Source organism: Carassius auratus, chromosome 34, assembly GCF_003368295.1.
Source record: "Carassius auratus strain Wakin chromosome 34, ASM336829v1, whole genome shotgun sequence".
NCBI lineage: Eukaryota > Metazoa > Chordata > Actinopteri > Cypriniformes > Cyprinidae > Carassius > Carassius auratus.
In genome coordinates, this window is record NC_039276.1 from 18153178 (window position 1) to 18175328 (window position 22151).

The window sequence follows — 22151 nt, forward strand, 5'->3', positions numbered from 1 at the left end:
TATGTTTTAAATCGGATACTTTTGTACTTTTACTCAAGTGATGTTTGAATGGAGGACTTTCTACTTTTACTGGAGTCATTTTTTATTTAGATACATCTACTTTTACTTGAGTATAACTTTTGAGTACTTTTACCACCCCTGCGTAAAGCAACCAATCACAGTTTGTTCATATGTGGCATGTAGGTGCCATATGTACCTTGTGAACACAACTGTTTCCAGACAGACTGAGAAAAACATCTGTGTCTTTACTGTGTAACACCATCCAATCACAGTAAAGCTCTCTAGACTGAGAAAGTGTTTCCTGTTTAAAGTGCAGTATGCATCAGGCTGAACCTGAATATAGTTTCAAATATTCTAATCTTTATTTTTGAGGCACAGTTTGTCAGTGTGAATCAGTTAATCAGTCAGATGTTTTGTGTGTCAGGTGTGAAGGCTCATGCTGACATTCTGAGGCTGGTGGCGACTCTGCTGGTGCTGCAGCTGATCCGGGTGAAGAAGCTGGCAGTGGGACAGCTGCTCGAGTCTCTCCTCCGGCTGAAAGAGTCCCAGGAGCCCAGGTACCAGCTCACGTCCTCATGCAGCGCAGTGATTTACTCTTGTATTTTTGGACCCATGACTTTGTACTCTTCTCCATTCAGACCGATGTACTGGGAAGCAGTGAAGAGGGCCGTGGACTGGGCCTGCCGGACAGACAGACAGTATCCGTGTGTGTGTAGCAGGCTGGAGATCGGCTGGGATTGGGAATCATCTACACGTCAACTACTGGGCTGTGATTCTCCACACCCATATTCCCCACTCAGACCTGTTCTGGAGAGACGTACAGGTGTATCAGTCATGTAGAAACTGGAGTTGCTGCTTTACTTGATGTATTGCGATTAATAAGCGACTGCTTTACGGAACCGCTGCCCCTGTTGGACACTTCAGTCACACTTAAAATGTCTGAATTTCATTGCAAAATGTCAAACCAAATGTCATTTACAAATAAATTAAACAAAACTAACCTAACTTTTCTGGAAATGTTATGTGTTAATTTTTAACCAGCTGATCTGAGAGTGATTTTTAATAGATAGAAATAATTTGAAATAAAAATAAAAGTTCACGCAGATGTCCTAGCAAAACAAAAAACAGCTTTTGTTCATCACATTATGATACACTTTGTAGAACATAATACACTTTGTTTATTTAAAAGATAAATTGTAGTATGTTTGTCTTGAGAATTACATGCTAGTAAACAATACAGGCCACCATATATATATATATATATATATATATATATATATATATATATATATATATATATATATATATATATATCAGTGCTGTGAAACGATAATGTAATTAATTGCATACAAAATAAAAGTTTTTGTTTGCATAATATGTCTATGTTCTGTGTGAATTTATTATGTATATTTAAATACACACATATATTATACATTAATTTATTATACATAATAAAAACATTAAAGCATGTCAACATATTCGGTTACACCAAATACACAAAACAATGAACGAAGCATCATATGACCCTCTTAATAAATAATTGGTAATAAATGAACATGTTTTTGGATTTGGATTATGGAATAAATTGATCAATGAACTAGATTCTTTTATTTTTACAGAAAATACAAATACAACAATCATACATGTACTGGTGTATATTTTGACAGTCACAGAATGTTTCTTACTTGGTGTAAACATGTAAACATACATATGTTAATCATTACAGTCATACAGTGGGTATTACTTTGTAGAGCCACTTGTAATTTGTGTAAAATTAATGTAAAACTTTTTCAGAACTCTTCAAAGTATTCTCCTAACAATTGATTTCAGAAGGGCACGCAAGAAATGCAACAAATTATATCACTCCTCACTGACCTCTTGCCTCACATCTTGAGCAAGCTCTTTATATAAATTTGAGCGAGATATACGAGACCAAATTTCTGTGGTAATCGGACTATTTTCATTTTCACAAATGTGTTTTGAGCATATTCTTTCTGCTCTCTTTTTGGCTAATATTCGCAATTTTTCCTCCAAATGTTTATCTGTTTCCTCAGACAGGAGCTCCTCAAAGTGTGTCTCATAGTATGGTTTTCCTTTAATGATCCCGCAACAGCAGTTCTTCAGACATTCATAGCTGGGGGGTTTACAGATATTAGAACAGCAGTCCTTCAAACTGTCACAATACATCGCAATCTTGGTGTTTGATATCAGCCACCATCCACAGACACCAACAGCTATGAAGCTGTAACCGAAAAGCTGAAAAAAAAAAGGATCAATAAAACCACACTGACATGCATTAAGTCAATTATTTTAATGTAGATTGTTTTTAACTAAATTGTTAAACTGTGTTTTCAGAATCAGAACAAGGGTATTCTTAAATGTTAATAATTAAATAACAATTATTATTATTATTTTACATTTGATGTTTAGTCAGTTGTTTGATTAATAATTATTCCTAACTTTATGATAATCAGAAGTTAGTACTGCAACAGTCCAAACATTATTAGATTTTTTTTTTTTTTTTTACAAAAGCCACCAGTAATAGAAAACACTATAAGAAAGGTCTGTAAAAATATGACCCAATGTAATGTGCTGTAAAAGTACTTACTTGTGACAAGTTTTTGTAGATTGTAATCGTGCTCTTTTCTTGAAGAGTGAGATCTGAGTCCTTCTTGCATGGAATTTCAATCAGTGTGTCATTATGTTTGGTTATCAAACAGAGAAACAAGTCTCCATCTAAGAGAACAAATCCCCCCCAGAAGAGAGCGATTCCGAGAAGCTGGAGGACTTTGAGGACAAAGACCGTGGAGACAGGCTGCACAAACTTTTGTTTTGGTTTGTTTCATTATTTTTAAAATAAAGAACAATATCAGAGGAATGAGCCCAAGGTAAATTATCACAATATAATGAAACTCAGGTGTGCAGGAGCACGAAAACTGAGAATTAAAGATGTACTGAAAAATGTAAATCATAATAAAAACTAGAAATACATTCGCAGCCTGTGAGAGTATCACACGGAGTTTGTCTGGAATATCAGAAAAAAGATGCGGCATTGTAGATCAGCTGAAGCTCAGATGCAGATGTTCACTACCCGAGGCTGTTCCCTCTTTCCTGAGTCCTTGAAGCAACTGTATATAATTCAGGATGGTCTAGAAAAATCATTTTAAGCAGTCTACTTTTACCACAAATTTATGAGTTCCTCTTTGGAAGTTTGAAAGTGAAATTTAGATGTGAGTTTTAGATGTGAGAATTTGCAGCGTGTTATGGTTTCATTATGAGTGTTTGAGGGATTCCAGGGACACCTCCTGATATGCTGACCATGCAGCGCCAACAACAGTGTATTCTTTCTTTTCAAGAATGAATAAATGAAACAATAACATAATGAAAAAATAATTAAATAACTTGACAGTTTTAAAAGAAACACGTTCATTATGTGCCCAGGTCATTCTTCCACTTATCCTTAAATTTATACAATTTCACAAAATCAATGTCCTGGGGCACTTCATATTTTCGTCCAGTTGTTCAATCATATACATTCACATGATCAGATTTATTATCAAAAGGGATATGACCAACTGCATTTATTTGAACTTCCTTTTCAGGTAACTTTTGCAGATACATTTGGTGTAAATTGACAGATATTTGTAAAATAACTATACCGTGACACTTCAATGAAAATAAAATTGTTCAAGATTTACTTTCAAGTAATTTCCACTTAGATATAGTTAGCACATTTGAAAAACAGTTACAAAGAAAATGAAAATAGCACAATGAATGAACTTTTGAAGTAGAAAAGCTGACATTGTATATTCTTCTAAAACCTACTCCAATAATCATTGTATCAATTACATAAAATAAAATAATTTTTACAGTGTACAATCTCAAATGTATCTCTTTCTAAATGTAGATTTTAGAAAGCCTTAGTCAATTAGTTGCCCAAATCCAAAACACTTTCATTAGCATTTCAGGATGCTGTGTGAAATCTGGATCTCTGTTTCTCTTGAACAAATCACTTCATGGTCCTTTAAGTTCATTGGTTCATAAATCCTTCTACAATTGTGTTTTCTTCTTCTTCATGTATACAATGATTTTTTTCTAAACTCTGCTAAATGAATCACTAGCTTCAGCCTCTTTTGTGTATTTTTTGAAAAGTGAAGTAACATATAATGTCACCAGATGTGACCAAGGCCACAATTGCAAAATATGTTTTTTTTCCCACGTACATTACTGTGCCATCACGGGGTTTTCAGCTGGTATATGATATTACAGAATCACAGATTTCCCAACCTATATATTATGACATATCCCATTATCAAATATCACTTTCTCAAAATCTTAAACACACAAGTGTCTCTATTCACTAAGAATTTGTCAAATATGCAGACACTACAATAATGAATGTGTGTTTTTCATCAATAGTCCAAAAAAAGTCAAATAAATTGCAACCATCCAAGAGGGTGAATAAAGGCCTCCTGTAGTGAATCAATGCACTTTTGTAAGAAAAATACTTTTTTTTAATGCTTTCACATCAGCAATAATCTGATGTGAAAGGTTGGTCTCTTCAAAAAGAGACCACCTTAAACTGTAAAAGAAATACTGCACTGTAAAAGAAATCACAGCATGCAACTGTTATATTTCATAGTAAATTACATTATTATCACTTTCACTTTCACTTTTTTTTTATTATCACTTTTCAGGCTTTTAATATGGTATTCACAATGTAGTACCGTATTCAGGAATTTTACTGTGAAAATAATGTAGGCAAAGCAGTGACAGGACACTACTGTAAATTGCATCCCACCTCTGTGCACTGTGTGTTTGACTGAGCTCTCCCATCTCAGTGTTCACATCCGAGTCCAATGAAATTAACCGGGAAGTGCTGAGCTGTCAAATTAAATGCCTTTTTTATATGATAGTGCATGTAATTTATTGGGCCAATTTTTATAAACCATAAACAGATGTTGGTTGTAGTAACTTTAATTGTACCATATTAAGTTAGTACCTAACTGTGAGACTTTAGTTAATTTTTGAACCCTCATTTAAAAAAAAAAAAAAAAATCATTAGCTCTATTTTAGATTTTCTTACTAACAAACTCTTTTCCTGTATATATTAGGTTCTCTCCACAGCGATGATCGCTGGGGAATAAAGTGGTTAAATGGCCTTATGATCGTTATTATCAACCAGAGAAATTATAGTGTTGTGGATTATAGCAAATTAGGAACGTTTAATTGGATTCTTCTTAATTTTCTCCCCTGCTGTGTGTGATACAGTACAGCATTGGTCTTCATTAACTGAAAAATGGTGCATAGAAGATAAATCGATAGGGGTAAGAGATTATTAGTGTGCAAATTTTGTCTCTGATTAGCTTATTAACAGTCTTATTGTATTCCTGTTGTATTGATAAATTATTATTGCATCCTTGTGCTACACAGTCAATGACTGTGAAGCTACCAAGCAACACTAGCTTGCTTGATTGTTTAAGTTCATGTTGTCCTTCTAATTTTTATAGTATTTTTTAATTGTCAAGTCATCCACAAATTTGTTGTAAGCAGTTTCATGTAGGAACTGTTTTTTTTTCTATAGATAGTTTCTAAATGAAACTGTTCACAATAAGGTCTGTGGATTATCTTGACCAGGTCATGATTTCTGGAAAAAGACATTGCTATAGAGTGAGAACTGTTCTGACTAAAACATGACATAAACAACCTGCTATCACTTCAGAATTGAATCATCTGTTCTTGAAAAATGTTTTTAAAAAGGTCTATATTTGCAACTGTCTTTGTTTTGAAACAGAAATGTCATGATATATGATGAAAATTACAGATTTGTGAAATCCAAACTGTTATGTGATTAGTTATGTGTAACATTGGGAATTATACACCTTAGCAACTTTATTTACCTTTTACCCATAGGCTTATCATTTAGAATTTATTTTCCTTATTTTATAAAATATATATGCTTCCAGTCTCATCTGCTTCTAGCTATTTTTAGCTGTACGTCTGCGTTGAAAAATAAGGTGGATTGCAATTATTTTCTTCTAAAACTCAGTAGTTAGAGTATGCCACCGCGCTACTCTTTTCACTCAAATTTCTTAAATAAGTAAATAAATCTTGAATTATTTTCTGAACAGTAGGTAACAGTTTATCTGTTTTTGTTTCAGGTGACACAATGAAATTGAGAGCATGGGTGGTGACATTGGAGGGACAAGCTGATTTACTAATTGGTCTGGGCTATATTTCTCAAAAGCTTCATAAGATTAATTTCATCATAGCCATTGTTTTCAATTGGTGGGAAATGAGAACTTTTTCATCCCACTTGAAAGAAACTAACAGCTTTCCTCTCTGCCTTTTTGTTTATAGGTACTTCATGGGCATCAATCCAGAGACAGGCACAAACTCAAAGAGGCAGAGAGGACATATCAACCAGCAAGTCTGTACAATGATCAGGAAACTCTTTGACTTTGAATGGATGTCAATCGTAAGCAATGTTCCAACACCAGAATGGAAAAACCAAACTCTGGCTTTGTGTTAAGATAGATGTTCTATACTGTATCCTGTTTCATTGGAGAAGAGCATGATCATCTGAACCTCTTTTCTGGAAAGTTTAGACAGAATTTATTAAATTGCAAAATAAATGTGTAAAATTGATTGTTTTATGTTTAAGTGAATACAGCATATATTTCCAGTGTTATAGGTTATTGATGGATTAAATGATAACATTTCAAAATTATAGTATTTTATAATAAATTAAAGCTGCGATAGGTAACATTTGACGCTCTAGCGGTTAATAAACAGAACTGCTTGCGTGTTGCGGAAGAACATTGTAGCCGGAACTACTTCTCTCTGTTTATGTCTATGAAGAATCACAAAGGTACTGGGTTACTCCGCCGCGATACCCCCGAAGCAATCTAAAATAGTCTGAATATAAACACTTATTATAGATGGAGTTTCTGCAAATGGCAATAGGACCACTGGGAGGAGCCAAAGGAGCTTGATTTTTTCACAGATTATCTTTCTCATATTCTACTGTCAGGACATAATGACAGGTTTAACAAATATGTAAAAAATACATTTTTACAAAATTTACCTACTGCAGCTTTAACAATGCAAACACATTAAAGGGTTGGTTCACCCAAAAATTAAAATTAGGCCATAATTTACTCACCCTGAAGTCATTCTATTTGTATATGACTTTCTTCTTTCAGAGGAATCCAGTTTTTAAAAATTTTTATTTGATCTTTCAAGCTGTTTAATGGCACTCAGTGGGTGTTGCAGTGCATCAGTCCAAGAGAAATGTAATTAAAAAAAAATGTTTTACTATAGAAGTCAATGGCCATCAACTTTTTGGTTACCAACATTCTTTAAAGTATCTTCTTTTTTGTTCAGCAAAAGAAAGAAACTTATTTGTGTTTAGTGTTCCCTATATATTATTTAGGTGAAAAGGTAAATTCTGTTAAGCTGTGTAATATCAAGAGTGCCAGAACACACCTCTCCAAGGTAATATTGACACAGGGAGGAGGTGCTGATCTCTTTCCCTGGAAGTAAAGTTTAGACTAGTCTGAGGATTAGAAAGCACTTATCCGTCTTAGCCTGTTGATTTATTATGCTGTCTACAGAGATGCTCAGCAGAGTGATACATCGATTCATCAAAGATACTGCTGAAAACTAAGAACAGGTCACCAGAATGGCTTCTATTGGACAAATAATCTTTGGAAGGTAAAATACTTTTTCAAACCATTTCAGGCAGAAAATTATTATATTTATAAGTAGTCAATACTGAATGTTGATCATAATTGTCTTTGTCTTTGCAGTATGATTTTTCTCATAGTTGTAATATCTGGACTCATCATTTTCATATTGGCTATTGCATTTTCAGGTTAGTTAAGCATTCTGTTCTAAAAGTGCATTTGGACTTTTGATGTATAATCTAAACACCTGTGTGCATGTTTGTTTCCAAGTGTCCCAAGGTACAGTTGAGAGCAGAAGTCCCTCTACTGTGGGGAACCTTGCGGAGGATGTGGTCCTGGATTGCAGGTTCCTTAGCAACAGTGGCAATGCACAGTTCAGCGATGTGTCAATCACTTGGCTTAAAGACTCTCTCAGTGGGGTGGTCTATGAATACAAGAAAAAAGCAGCCCAGCTTCAGGGGCAGAACGCACAGTTCCAAAACAGGGTTCAACTGTTCTCAGATGCTATATCAATGGGCAACGCGTCCCTACTGCTGAGAAATGTGAAGCTGGAGGATGAGGGTGTTTACCGCTGCTCTGTCAATGCACCAAAAGTCTCAGGGACTACCAGTGTTAACCTCCGAGTGGCTGGTAAATCCATTCTTTATTCATTTATTTCAAATCAGAGAATATAATTCTACTTTGTACCTCATACACGCCAGTAGGTGGCGACAAATGGCTCTTTTTTATGAGTGTGTCACTGAAACTTTCACTCGTTATTTGATTAATTCAAAACCCTGATTCATTCAGGATCTACACAAATTACTGGTTACACCTATATTGCATACTTCCCCTTTATATAGTGGGTGAAAAACAGCATGTGAACATGATAGTATGTCTGAATTTACAATATAAGCCACTGGATGACTACTACTTCTTGCTAGATTCTGAAGTGTGCATCCAGTGGAGGCTTTTTTATCCTATGAGGCCACAAGAGAATATATATGATTTACAGTGAAGTGAATGAGGCAGGTACACTGTAAAAAAATAATAATCTTGGGTCTTGTCATTTTCATTAAAAAAGGTGATAATTAAAAATAGTGCATATATTCTATTCAGTGAAAATGTTGAAAATATTAAAACCAAGAGATTATGTTTTCGTCATATTTTTTAAGGAAACTAAAGCAGCTTTGAGGCTTGAATTGAGAAACTGAAAAAAAGAAGGAAAGAAGGAAAGAAGGCTACCTATTTATTTTAAGAAAATTATCTTAATTATGCAGTTTCATGTTAGTGCACATTATTAGTTCTCAGCATGATTTGCATTTGGCTGGATATGGAGAGTAAATATTGAAATTAAGTGCTGCTTTGTGTGTCTTTGAGTAAAGGGAAACATCTATTAATGTTTAGTTATGTCTGACATTGGAAAGAGTTTCTGTTAAGTTGAAGTTTCTGTCGTTACTGAGAAGAGTAGAGCTTATTCGTGGTTATGAATAACTGCACTGTGAGTCATGATGCTTTGTTCAATCAGCAGTAAGTTTGCTAATGATACTGCAGTAAAGTGTTTTCCTATCTGAGCTATTTGTCTGAATAACCCAAAATAACCCGAAGTCAAAAACAAACAGGCCTTACTCACAATCACAGTCTTTGGGGAATCAACTTAAAATAAACGAGCACATCATTGTGTCATAGATTAAATAATTTAGGAGATTTTACAATCAAGTCTTAAAAACTACTCAAAATATTATGTGTAATATTTTGTTACCATAATTGTTTTGATTTTAGATAGCTTATCCCATTTTTCTTTACACCTATAGGTCATAATGACAACATGACAAAAGTAATATGTCCTTATTCATTCTATAAAGAACATATTTTCTTAATGGTTATTAAGTAATTATCTATTCAAAAGAAATATGTACTCAAGGAGAATGTGATTTCAGCCACTGTCTGTACAAATTATTCTCTGAATCAATCGATCAAATGATTTATTATCTCTGGTTCCTTCAGGAACTAAACACTTGACTGTGTTTATGAGCGAGTCACTGAATCATTGACTTACATGGTTTGTTTAAAACAGATTCATTCTGGAATAAAACCTTAAAACTATTGTGTATTTCTCAGTGATATGCAAAGGTTATTACTACTTTGGCTTTTCACTGGCAGAGCTGAAAGTAATGTTATAATATTAAATTAAGTGGAATATTATCAAACTAATTATTCATAATAATTATTATTACATTAATATTATAACTAAATATGATATAAAATTACTGAATCAGTAGTGTACTTAGAAATGTCTGTGGGTGTGTGTGCGCGTGAATTTGTGTATCACACACACATGCAGATGATATATTTTACACATATTTTAGTGTATAAATGCTCATATCTGAATTTTGATCTTCACTCAAATCTGTATGTTATTTGCAGCTTTCTCAGCTCCCACATTTAATCTAGAGTCAAATGGGTCTCTATCTGCTCAGGCTAACAAATGGTTTCCCCGACCTGAGGTTAGCTGGTTGAGTCAGAGTGGACAGCTTTTGAACAGCACCCAGATTATCAACAACACTGCAGGAATCATGAATCAAGTTTTTAGTGTCCTCGAACAACCAGTAAAGGAAGATGACACCTACACCTTTCTTATCCAGAACCGTCTTGTGAAAGCTGTCTCAGAGGCAACTGTATCAGGTAAAATACTGATGTTGACAGAAAAAAAAAAGAGTAAAACTAATTATTTAGCAGAAGTCATAATCATAAGCCTTAATCGTAACATTCACCCAGAGCATTGCATATCAAATCAAATTTGTTAAAACAAATTTGATGACTACTTGGACACTGAGGACAAACAAACTGGATTTGACATTAAATATCATGACACATGCAGTAGACTATGTAGAGCAAATAATTAGTTACTAACGCAGCATTAACATACTATGTTTTTGTTATAAAGTAAATGTTGCTTTTCTTTATCCTCAGCAAACAGAGTGACTGGGAGGACATACTTCATATTCAGTTCTGCATCTACAAAAGTGCCATCCTTACAACTTCTGTTCACAGTCATCTTTGTTCTCTCTGCAAACCAGTAGATGCCGTATCCAGTTTAAAAAAGTTGTAGCCTGCTTCTAAGCAGAAACTAATGCAAAAGGTATTTTTAGATTAAAGCAAGAGATAGCACGTTATGGTTTCCATGCCATTTACATGTACTTGCTATTATAATAATAATTAATTATGCATAATGACATGCAAGTGATCTTAAAACAAATCCTTACCCTGACCATATAAGTACATGCAGATAATTAATATTACTCATACTTATATGTATAATTACACTGTAAAATAAAGTGTAAGCCAAGAATATAATCTCTATTAGGATATTATATTTGGCTATAATTGGTGATGCCCAAGAAATCATGGTTCTCTCAAGCCAATTATGTTTGTCATCTTAAACCATAATGACATTTCCATCATAAAGAAAATGTATGTGTGTGTGTATATATATATATATATATATATATATATATATATATATATATATATATATATTAGTGCTGTCAAAATTAGCGCGTTAACGCATTCGATTAATTTGAAATATTTAACGCGTTAAAAAAAAATAACGCAATTAACGCGATTGCAGTTTTTTTTTTTTTCCAGTTGTGGCCTATGTGTGTTCAACGTGCAAAGAAATATGGATAAGACCAAGGAAGGACTTTTAGACGGAAGGTTTCAGTATAAAACTCTGCCGGATTACTCTTCAGTCTGCCACAAGAAACATTACTCTTCATTTATCATGAACTCAAATGTCATTGTTTAAAAAAAAACAATGACTGTAACAGTGCGTAAATCAGACCTTTCTGTAACGCTAACGTTAATAAGCTTAAACGAAAATAAGGAAATAATTGTGTAGCGGAGTGTTTTTTGTACACAGTGCCGCGAACTGTCAATCACTCCTGTGCGCGTGCATCACTGTCCTCCTCAGCTGCAGCAACTTGCGCTCTCTCTCTTCATCAAGCTTTAAAACAAAAAGGGGACAAAAAGATCATATTGTCTTTGTGCATAGGCTATAGATTAATTAGATAAATCAATATCTAAATTTGTGCCTTGCCGTCTACGGTATTTTTTTAGAACTTAGAAAAAAGATGCTGCAGCCAATGAACAGCAAGCGGGGGCTGCAGGACGACTCAACCTCCACAGACAGTTTTTAATGTTTATCAGACAATAAATACTCAAGATTTTGCTTTAGTATAACTTCCGGGACAATTAGGGCCAGATTCGGGAGTCGGGACAACAGTTTAGTATTCGGGACTGTCCCGAATTTTTAGGGACGTCTGGTCACCCTTCCTGAAAGACCCGCATTACTTCATTAGCTTCAGTCTGACCTGCAGTGATAAGGTTCGAATTTGGTGAGGTATCAGTCAGCGAATCATCTGATTCTGGTCTTGTTCTTGCAGTATTCAGAGTCTGAAGCCAAGAAAACATATTAAGTGTTGTTGTTAACTGTATTTGATTTTTAACCGAACCGAGCGTTGTGTACACTCACAACGAGTTTCACACTCCTTCTCCGGCCACGTTGAGTTGTTGACACTTAACAGTGGGAAAAGCGACACATGCGCTATTCACTTGTATAACTTAAGGGTGAATGGGTAATGTAGTTTCTGCTCTGGGTGGGATGAATTAGGAAGCTTGCATTGTGAAGGGCGCTCTGAAAATCGGCAGTGCAGGTAAAAGATTAAAACCTCTATTAAAACAGATGTCCAGAACAAGCACGTTCTGGGCGCACGGAGAGGTGGCGGTACGCTCAAGAGCTATATTTGGAAGTGGCGGTAATGAGTACTGGTGCATACTGGCCCACTTAAAGCACTGGCAATGACTATACTTTGGAATTTTTTTGCAGTCCACTTAGAATTCAACATGGAAATAATTTTTGTTTTTTATTGGCATTGATTGTTTTGAAATTCAAATGGTACTTACATGCCTGTGTTTTTATTTCTGTAATAAATATGGCTTTCAAGCCAACAGTTAATTTGGAGGATATTGATGGTTTATTGCAGGTATGTTGTTTACATGAGAAAATCTGTGTTACAAGTTAAACATATATATACACATATATATATATATATATATATATATATATATATATATATATATATATATATATATATATATATATATATATATATATATATATATATATATTGCACCATCTTCTTTATCCCAGATGTAATGGACATAAATTCAGCTACATATGAATCTTTTAAATTTCAATCTTTTAATTTAAATCTGTTATTGACGATTTATCAGCTGCTCTTGATACATCTGATATAATTTACTATAGACTGTTTAACCTGCTATTATCTCAAACTGTTCATGTAAATTATCTGCTGTACCAATAAATAAGAACACAATATGTCAACAAGTTTAGAATTTCTATTATACTTTTTACACCGTTCAATTTAATTAAATGAAAGTTTTTTATAGCACTTTTTACTGTACAAATCACTAAAATGCAACTTTATGTAATGCCTAGCCAGCAGAGGGAGCCCTCGCCTGAGTATGCCTGAGTGATCCGCTCTCTCTGCTTCTCTGGTTACTTCCGGTTTGTGTGGTATTTAGCAGGGCCAGGCTGATAGGCCAGTGTGAAGTATTGCCAGTCTACCGGCCTTACTGAATATTCTTATTCCACTGTTTTGTCTACCTTTAGTATGACCATTGCCTGCCCTTTTCCCCGTTTATGTTTTTGGATTTTCCCTTACATAGTTGTTTGGACTGGACTGCCTTTCTGGTTACGAACTTTGACTGTCTCGCATTAATGCTATCTGCATACTGTTTTTGACTTGTCTACCAAGGATTATATTAAACTACTGCACATGGATCCTAACTCGGCATCTGCCTCATTACATAATACTTCACCTCCAATGGATCCAGCAAAAGTTCTAATCCGCAAGCGACATTCGCTTACCAGAGCAATATTCTCAAGGGACACCAAGAACTGCTGGGTAATCTGGGAGCTGCTAACGACTATCTTGTGCAGTACATCCGATCGCTGCCACCTGCTATGCCTAAGAAGATAAGCTTTGCTTTACCCGATAAATTCGACGGTACAGCTGAGCAGTGCAAAGGATTTCTCAAGGCAGGTAGAAATTTTCAAGCACCAAGAAGATGGTTTTGAGTCTGATGACAAGAAATGTGCTTTCCTCATGACACTGCTGACCGGTAAAGCGTTTGAGTGGGCCGCGGCGTTCTGGGAAACATATAGTTTCTTTCAAAAGTCATAGGCACACTTTATTCAACAACTCAGAGACATGTTTGAACATCCAGCAGGGGACAGGGATGTCTCGATGCAACTTCTGCAGATGTCACAAGGCCGCAGATTATGGTATTGAATTCAGAACGCTCACAGCTCAGAGTGGTTGGAATTATATTGTGCTCAAGGCCATGTTCCAATGGAGACTGGATGTGGGATTACAGGCAGAGCTCACGTGCAAAGTTGAAAACCAGTCATCCTCAGAATATGTGACTCTTGCTATAAAGATTGACAACCTCATGTGAAGGAATCCCACTAAATCAAAGTCATCATCACTGAGATCTATTCCAACCAATTAAACGTCTCCAGTATGTGATCCAGCATTACTTACTGTTCATTCCATCCTAGAACCCATGCAGTTGGCAATCACAAACCTCTCCATGGAAGAAAGATCATGCCGGATGATACACAACCTGTGATTTAACTGTGGGGAGTCAGGCCCCGTTAGCGCCATGTGTCCACTAAAGGCCTGGAGAACCACCAAAAATACCACCTGGGTGAGTGTTAATACCCTTTCTCTCCATATCACAAAATCTCTGACTGTCAATGTCAAGATTACTACTGAAGGTAATTCTATTGATGTCACAGAGTTGATTGACACTGGGTCTGCAATGAACCTGATCCATCAAGATCAGGAAATTCAATATCCCCACGCAACCATGTGATCCACCTCTCAAAGTTAACACTGTTGACTATAAATTGGAAATGAAATCACTCAACAAACTCTGCCCACGCAACAATAAGATTATTTCACCTATAAACCATTTCATTCGATGTGATTGATTCTCCCCGCCATGAAGTTATACCTAGGATACCCCTGGTTATCTGTTCGCGACCGGTTCACCTCCTGGCATCATGGTGAGATTGCACAATGGTTAAAGTTTTGCTATTCCTGCTGTCTGCACCCCATAGTTACCAAGTCTTGTCTATCCAAAGTATTAAAAGCCCCGACTCAAGTTACCACCCCATCATGCTACCAGAAGTATCAGGAGGTCTTCAGTAAGACTAAAGCTACTTAGCTAACCCCTTACCGTTCCTAGGATTGTTCCATAGACCTTCTATCCAATGCAATGCCTCCCAAAAGTAAGATCTATCTCCTATCTCATCCGGAAACCCAAGCAATGGAGGAATACATTGAGGAAGCCTTCAGTTCAGGTTTTATTCATCCATCCACTTCCCCAGCGTCGGCAGGCTTCATCTTTGTGGAAAAGAAGGATGGAGGACTTCGGCCTTGCATTGATTACCGTGGTTTGAACAATGTCACAGTAAAATTTTGTTATCCAATAACTTTAGTGCTTGCAGCTCTGTAACAACTCAGAGAAGCAACCATTTACACCGATTTAGATGTGCACAGTGCCTACAGCATCATAAGAATTACGAAGGGTGATGAATGGAAAACAGCATTTTTGACAACCAGGGGGCAGCACTATGAATACCAGGTTATGCCATTTGGGCTAGCTAATGCACCAGCAGTCTTTCAGTCACTTATCAACAAAATCTTCAGGGATCTCTTAAACAAGTACAAAATTGCCTATATTGATGACATCCTTATCTATTCTAAGACAGAAAGTGAACACAGGGATCATGTCATGACTGTGCTATCCAGACTGATGGAGAACCAACTGTGTGTGAAAGTGGAAAAGTGTGAATTTCACGTTAAACAGACATCTTTCCTGGGGTATAACATCAGCCATCAAGGTGTGGAAATGAATAGTTCCAAAATTTCTGCAGTTACTGAATGGCGCCAACCAACCACAATCAAGGAGCTTCAGCGCTTTCTAGAGCCAAACTCTATCAACGCTTTATCCACAGTTATAGTATCATTTATAGATTATATTTATAGAATTATAGAGATCCAAAGAGAACAACAGAATGAACCCGCACCACAAGATTATCCCCCTAATAAGCACTACATACCTGGAAATCCTCATTTAAGGGTCATGCAATGGGTCCATACCTCACTTTGTTCTGGCCATCCAGGTATCTCAAGAATGCTCCATCTCATACAAAATTAATTCAGGTGGCCATCAATGATTAAGAACATGGCTAACTATATAAAGTCTTGCTCAGTCAGTGACCAGTCTAAAACCCCAAAAGAATTACCCTCTGGTTTGCTACAATCTTTGGCCAAGCCCCAATGCCCGTTGTCACACCTCTCAAGTTCATCACTGATCTACCTCTGTCAAATTAATTCACTTCTGATCCTGCCTTCTCATACCTATGAAAGGCCTCCCTACAGCCATGGAAACCACTCTAGCACTGTTCAAACATGTTTTCTGAGTTTATGGCATATTGTCTCAGACAGAGGAACCCAGTACAACTCACAGATATGGAGGGCCTTTTGCAGACAACTGGACATCAACTTAAGCTTAACTTCTGGATATAATCCTTAGTCTAACGGTCAAGTGGAGAGATTGAACCAAGAAACTGGCAGGTACTCAACAGTTATACTGTGGTCTGGAACAATATCGTTGGACAGAGTTTTTACCATGGGCAGAGTACGCACAGAACTCTTTAAGACATTCTTCAACTAGTCTCACCCCATTTCAGTGTGTGCTTGGATATCAACCCCCCATGTTCCATTGGTCAGGAGAACCGTCTATAATACCTTCAGTCAATGACTGGATTCGTCATAGTGAGAGGGTGTGGGACAGTGCTCATATGCATCTCCAAAGGGCTGCTCAGAACCAGGAGATCCAGGCCAATAAACGACGTCGCCCACACCCTCCCTACCAACCTGGACAGAAGGTATGTCCTCTTCACACTGCATCCCAAGCTGCGGCTCCCAAGCAGAAAAAATCAGCCCAAGGTATGTTGGGACATTTAAAATTGTAAAATAGGTTAATGAAGTTACATACCAGCTGGAACTACCTGTTAATTATCGTGTCTGAAAGAGATCTGTTTTTAATCTAGATTTAAACAGAGAGAGTGTGTCTGAACCCCAAACATTATCAGGAAGACTATTCCAGAGTTTGGGAGCCAAATGTGAAAAAGCTCTACCTGATTTAGTGGATGTTAGTGGATTTAGCAGGAGCTAAACCAGGGCCTTATAGGCAAGTAATAATCATTTGTAACTGATACAGAACTTAAAGCTGCAGTTGAAAACTTTTGACGCTCTAGCGGTTAATAAACAGAACTGCTTGCATCTTGCGGAAGAACATTGTAGCCGGAACTACTTCTCTCTGATTATGTCTATGAAGAATCACAAAGGTACTTGGTTACTCCACCGTGGTACCCCCAAAGCAATCTAAAATAGTCCGAATATAAACACTTATTATAGGTGCACCCTAGTGATTCAGAACAAGCTAAAAACACGGTTTGGAAAATGGATTCATGGTGTATTCGCTTATTAAATACATTTTTCTAAATTTTGAACACAAACAAAGTTACGGACCGCAGCTCTGATTGGTTGTTTTCTTACCGGGAGCAGTCCATAACTGCAAATGGCAATAGGACCACTAGGGGAAGCCAGAGGAGCTTGTTGTACTGTCAGGACATAATGACAGGTTTAACAAATATGTAAAAAATATTTTTTTACAAAAGTTACCTACTGCAGCTCTAATAGGTAGCCAGTGCAGAGACTGTAAAATTGGGGTAATATGATCATATTTTCTTGACCTGGTAAGGACTCTAGTTGATTCATTTTGGACTATTTTTGGACTTTATGCATTCTCAGTTTTGTCATACAAACAGGCATTGCATATTGCCACATACAAGTGATCCAGACAGGTTTGCACAAGTTGGAAGTCTTGTCTTAATAAACCAAGATTATTTAACTCTACTTCTACAAAATGATAAAGAATGTGCAACAGGTGTGTTCTTATGCATTCTGTGAAGGTGTTGTGAACTGGATTTTTATACATGCTATTGTTATTGTATGATACTATAATATTTTGTTCATGCAAGAAAAGGAAATCCAACTCATTTTATCTTGAATCCATCATGATTCCACCATGGTGTTTGGACCTTAATGAAAATCCAGAGTTTCCCACTCTAAATTCTAACTTTGTGGTAGTGTTCACATTTGCGACACGACTTGAACTCCTGAAATGTGTCTTCACTGCAGGAAACAAGAGGACCACCTCTCATTCTATCCAAAGCCTACAGGAGCTGAAATCTCAGGGTCATCTCACTAGACCCGTTCTGTGCTCCCTGTATCCTGGCCAGGAGTTACGACACTTCTGTGAGTCATGTGACCTCACCGTGTGCCTGGAGTGTGCGGCCACCTTTCACCTCGACCACTACTGTAACTCTAGCCATGAAGTCATCAGTTATCATGGCGATTGTATCAGGGATCTGGTCGTCAGGAGCTTAAGGCCTGTCTTGCTCATCTGGAGGTCTCTCTAAGATGCGTGGACACTTCCCAAGAGGCACTGCAGGCAAGGACTGATATGTTGGTAAGTGAGATTAGGTCGTTCGCTCAAAGCTATGATAGCAGAGTGGAGGCACGTTGCTGTTCACTGTTGTGGTCACTAGAGGAATTAAGTTTGCAGCATAGGAACCAATGCCATCAGAAAGCTCCGCTGCAGCAGGCCCTGTCTGATGTCTGTGGTGGGGTGGACTTCATAGATCGCCTTCTCACATGTGGTTCTGTCGCTGAAATCCTCAGTGCCAAAGGAGTTACTATGAGGAGACTGATGAACCTTGTAGAGTCGATCCACATCCAACAATGGTCACCCTTGATAATGCCAACAGCATCTGTTTCGTTCCCCAAGAGAGTGCTGGGGAGATGCAGGGATTTTCTGTGGTGGGAATCGTACATGCCAATACTGTGGATCCCAGCAAATGCACAAACCAGGGAGAAGGTGAGAGTAGAGTACTGTAATCGACATGCATGGATGAGCTTAAATATTGTTTTTGCAATGTGGTATTAGGGTTAGGTTAATTTCAACATTTTCTTAGAGCCTACGACTTAGAGAAACACCTCGGTCTTAAAGGGACAGTTCTGGCAGTTTTTTTCTGGCAAAAATCTGGCAGTTGTTTTATACATTCATTAGCCTTTCTCCCTTTGAATGTACTTATTAGTTACTCATGAAACTATGTGGTCACACACAGTAGAAGTGTTTGGCATGGGGATTTTTACTGTGGAATTTTAAGCTCTGTTTGTCAAATACACGATGGCTCAATGCACATTCCCGACAAACAGAACAGCTCAGATGAAACTGGATATTTGAATTTTTCTGAGTTCAGATTTTGACAAGATCTTCAGTCTGAAAGTGACACCTTTTATAACACCCCTTCGCCTCAACACACACACACACACACACACACCCATAAAGACATAAATACATATACAAGTGCACACACCCAAAGGCTTAAGCCATAGGGCATTAAACTTGGATAAACAGCAAAAACAACATTCCTGGCTACCATGACAACCTAACTTTTTTATGTATTGGTGTTCCTAGAGTATAAATAAATTGTATTGTAAATTCAATTCAAGTTTATTTGTATAGTGCTTTTTACGATACAAATCATTGCAAAGCAACTTTACAGAAAATTAGGTTTCTACAATATTTAATAGTAGCCTGTCAGTGGTGACTGTCAGTTTATGTGCATATGGCAGGATTTTTCAGAAAAATTAATACAAGAAATAGTCATCCAGACGATAAACACTATTTCAGGTCCTCTGAGGGTCAGCATCATCTCTTCTCAGGTGTTCTGGATCCAGACTGGAGCTTTTGTAAATCCTAGATACCACGGTATGTAAATCCCGTGACAAAACAGAGGAACAAATAGAGACATCATTAGCATAACTGCTGATCCAACAAAGTAAAATTCATTAGTTTAACCCAAGCTAAAGAATAAGACTGCGCATTTGATCAGATGCAACTGCAGTCACAATTTAAGAAATACATTATTTGAATACTTGGCGAAAGAGATGTGTTTTTAATCTAGATTTAAACAGACCTTTTCTGCATCAGAAACCGATAACATGTTTTGTAGCTTGGCAATGTTTCTAAGATGGAAGAATGCAGTTTTTGTATTTTCAAAAGACAAGTTGCTGTCTAATATAACACCCAGATTTTTGACTGTAGAGGAAGTAACAGTACATCCGTGTAGTTGCCAACTGTAGTCTACTAGATTCTGTGTACTGTTTTTAAACCAATAAGTAATATCTCTAGGGACACTTACCCAGCTCTGTCCCAGCATGCCACATGTAGGTTCACAGCAGGAAGAGAATACACTGCTGTTTGCCAGTGTCAGGGTTCCCACAGTAACAGGAAACAAGAAACTGTCATTTGTAGGAGCTTGTGTAAAGCGCTAATGTGAACAACACACAATACATTTCTGAATTGATTTCAGCAGATCTTTTTACTCCTTTACAAAAAATACAAATAAAAAAAAACACTATAAATTAGAATGCAATTTTAATTAACCTTGTGCATGTTTTTTTTTACTTCATAATTTTCAATACAAATGTTATAACACTGAATGTGTTCTTCCTGTGAAACGATTTGTTTCTGGTTATGAATGCCGGACTTCTCCACACATTTAATCTGCATAAACCCGTCCCTTTAATGCAATCGACTGCAAGCTCACATTCAGATCTGCCTCCATCTAATTAACAACTGACGGATAGCACCAATTCTTCGTTCTATATTTTTTCTTTTTTGATAATCCGTCTCACTTAGATGCATGTCTTAATTCAAAAGAAAAGACCTGTCGCTACTTCCGTTACGTATCTTGTGTGCAGGGACTCCTCTGAAGAGCAGATAGGCCGAGGTGGACACCCCGTGCTGGTCAGCATAGTGCACAAGGAGAGGAAGGGCGGGTGTGTGTCACAAACTTAATTAAAGCATTGGCAAAATATCAATGCACATGTCATTTTATTACATTTAACATATTTTGTTTGAATTTATTCTGAAATTCTTCTTGTTCATGAGTGGATAAATATTGTAGGCCTTTTTACAATTAGATTTTTTTTTTTAGGCCTGAATGTAAGATTTCTGTATTTTAATTACATCTAAAATGTTGATCTATTTGGATCACACAGTATTAATAAACTAATAATGTGATGCATATTTGTCAGCCATGCTTAAATGAAACAAGGATGAGTTTTCTGTAGTAGTAAAAATAAGAAACTGAAGTCCTAGAAAAGAAAAGAAGAAATGTATAAAATACTACACATAATCAGTATCTGATATCAGAACTTATCATTATTCAGACTGTGACTTTCCCTGAGTGTGTCTGTCACATTACAGCTCTGTGGAAGCTTCTGTGGTGGATAAGGCTGATGGTCCCTGATGCGTCTTACACCCCAGCTGAAGCAGGTCTCTGCTCTGTTCGGGTCTGTGTGAAAGCACATCACGTCCAGGTAAGTGTCCAATTAAACCTGTGCAGCTGCATCTAATAATAATATTCTTTTACTGGCCAGTAGAAAGGTTTATAAGTATATAAGGTTTCTAGGGTTCAGCATTTGTGCTAAATGTGAAAAGGAAGCTCAGACGTCACCATGGCACATTCTAATGTTATTCCCTGTTATTTTGAAATGTATTTTTTCTTAAAAGTTTGTTTTCACCTAATATGAATTTTCTGCATGTGCATGCTCAGGACGGTTTCAGGGTTGTGGACATGGTCATAAAGGACCAGAAATCCCCACTGGTCATGTAGTGGGGGTGTAGTGGAGGCCTCAGAGTGTATACTTCATAACCTGTGGAGTGTTTTTCCTCGTGGACACCTCAGGACCGTGGAGCTCTGAGACAAACAGCAAATATACACTCTATCTGATCAGCATAACCATAAACTCATGCACATACTTGAATCTTCTCAACCAGCCTACATTGTAATTTTGATTGTTAATGTAATATGTTTTGCATAAGCCATGTAGTATGGTCTATACTATACAACACACATTACAAATATATACAAATAATATATACTGTGTAAAAATATATAAGTGTTTATGTGGGTATCACCATCATGTTGTTTGCCTTGTTTATTGAGCAATAAATTTTTAATCTGTGCAATTATTTTTTGGTTCTTTGGGTCTTTTTAGAAACATTATATTTGCCACTTTTCTCTTGCTGATTTTAAGCACAGATCAGGTTTAAACTTGATTCTCTTGATGGATTTTCTGTTTTCACTTCACAAGATATTAACTGACAGACTGGAGTCATGTGGATTACTTTTGTATTATTGGGATGTTTTTTATCAACTTTTGGGACTTGGGTAAAAATAAAAGT

The 22151-nt window shown here is 36.6% G+C and overlaps 2 protein-coding genes and 1 pseudogene across 8 annotated transcripts in view; all 3 read left to right on the top strand.

Moving 5' to 3' along the window:
• LOC113053419 (poly [ADP-ribose] polymerase 4-like) overlaps window positions 1-1000 on the top strand; it is a 26808-nt gene extending 25808 nt beyond the window's left edge. For all 7 annotated transcript variants that reach the window (XM_026218425.1, XM_026218424.1, XM_026218423.1 and 4 more), the window contains 2 exons: window positions 425-557; window positions 639-1000. In XM_026218425.1, the coding sequence (XP_026074210.1) occupies window positions 425-557; window positions 639-840 (335 nt within the window). In that variant the 3' untranslated portion in view covers window positions 841-1000. The remainder of the gene's footprint in view (window positions 1-424; window positions 558-638) is intronic.
• Window positions 1001-7564: 6564 nt separating this feature from the next.
• LOC113053432 (V-set domain-containing T-cell activation inhibitor 1-like) lies at window positions 7565-11083 on the top strand. Its single transcript, XM_026218449.1, has 5 exons — window positions 7565-7716; window positions 7812-7876; window positions 7959-8318; window positions 10095-10352; window positions 10641-11083. The coding sequence occupies exons 1-5, from the start codon at window positions 7685-7687 to the stop codon at window positions 10748-10750; spliced, it is 825 nt and encodes a 274-aa protein (XP_026074234.1). The 5' UTR covers window positions 7565-7684; the 3' UTR covers window positions 10751-11083.
• A 1880-nt stretch (window positions 11084-12963) lies between these two features.
• On the top strand, window positions 12964-21951 carry LOC113053428 (tripartite motif-containing protein 45-like; annotated as a pseudogene).
• The last annotated feature ends 200 nt before the right edge of the window (window positions 21952-22151 follow it).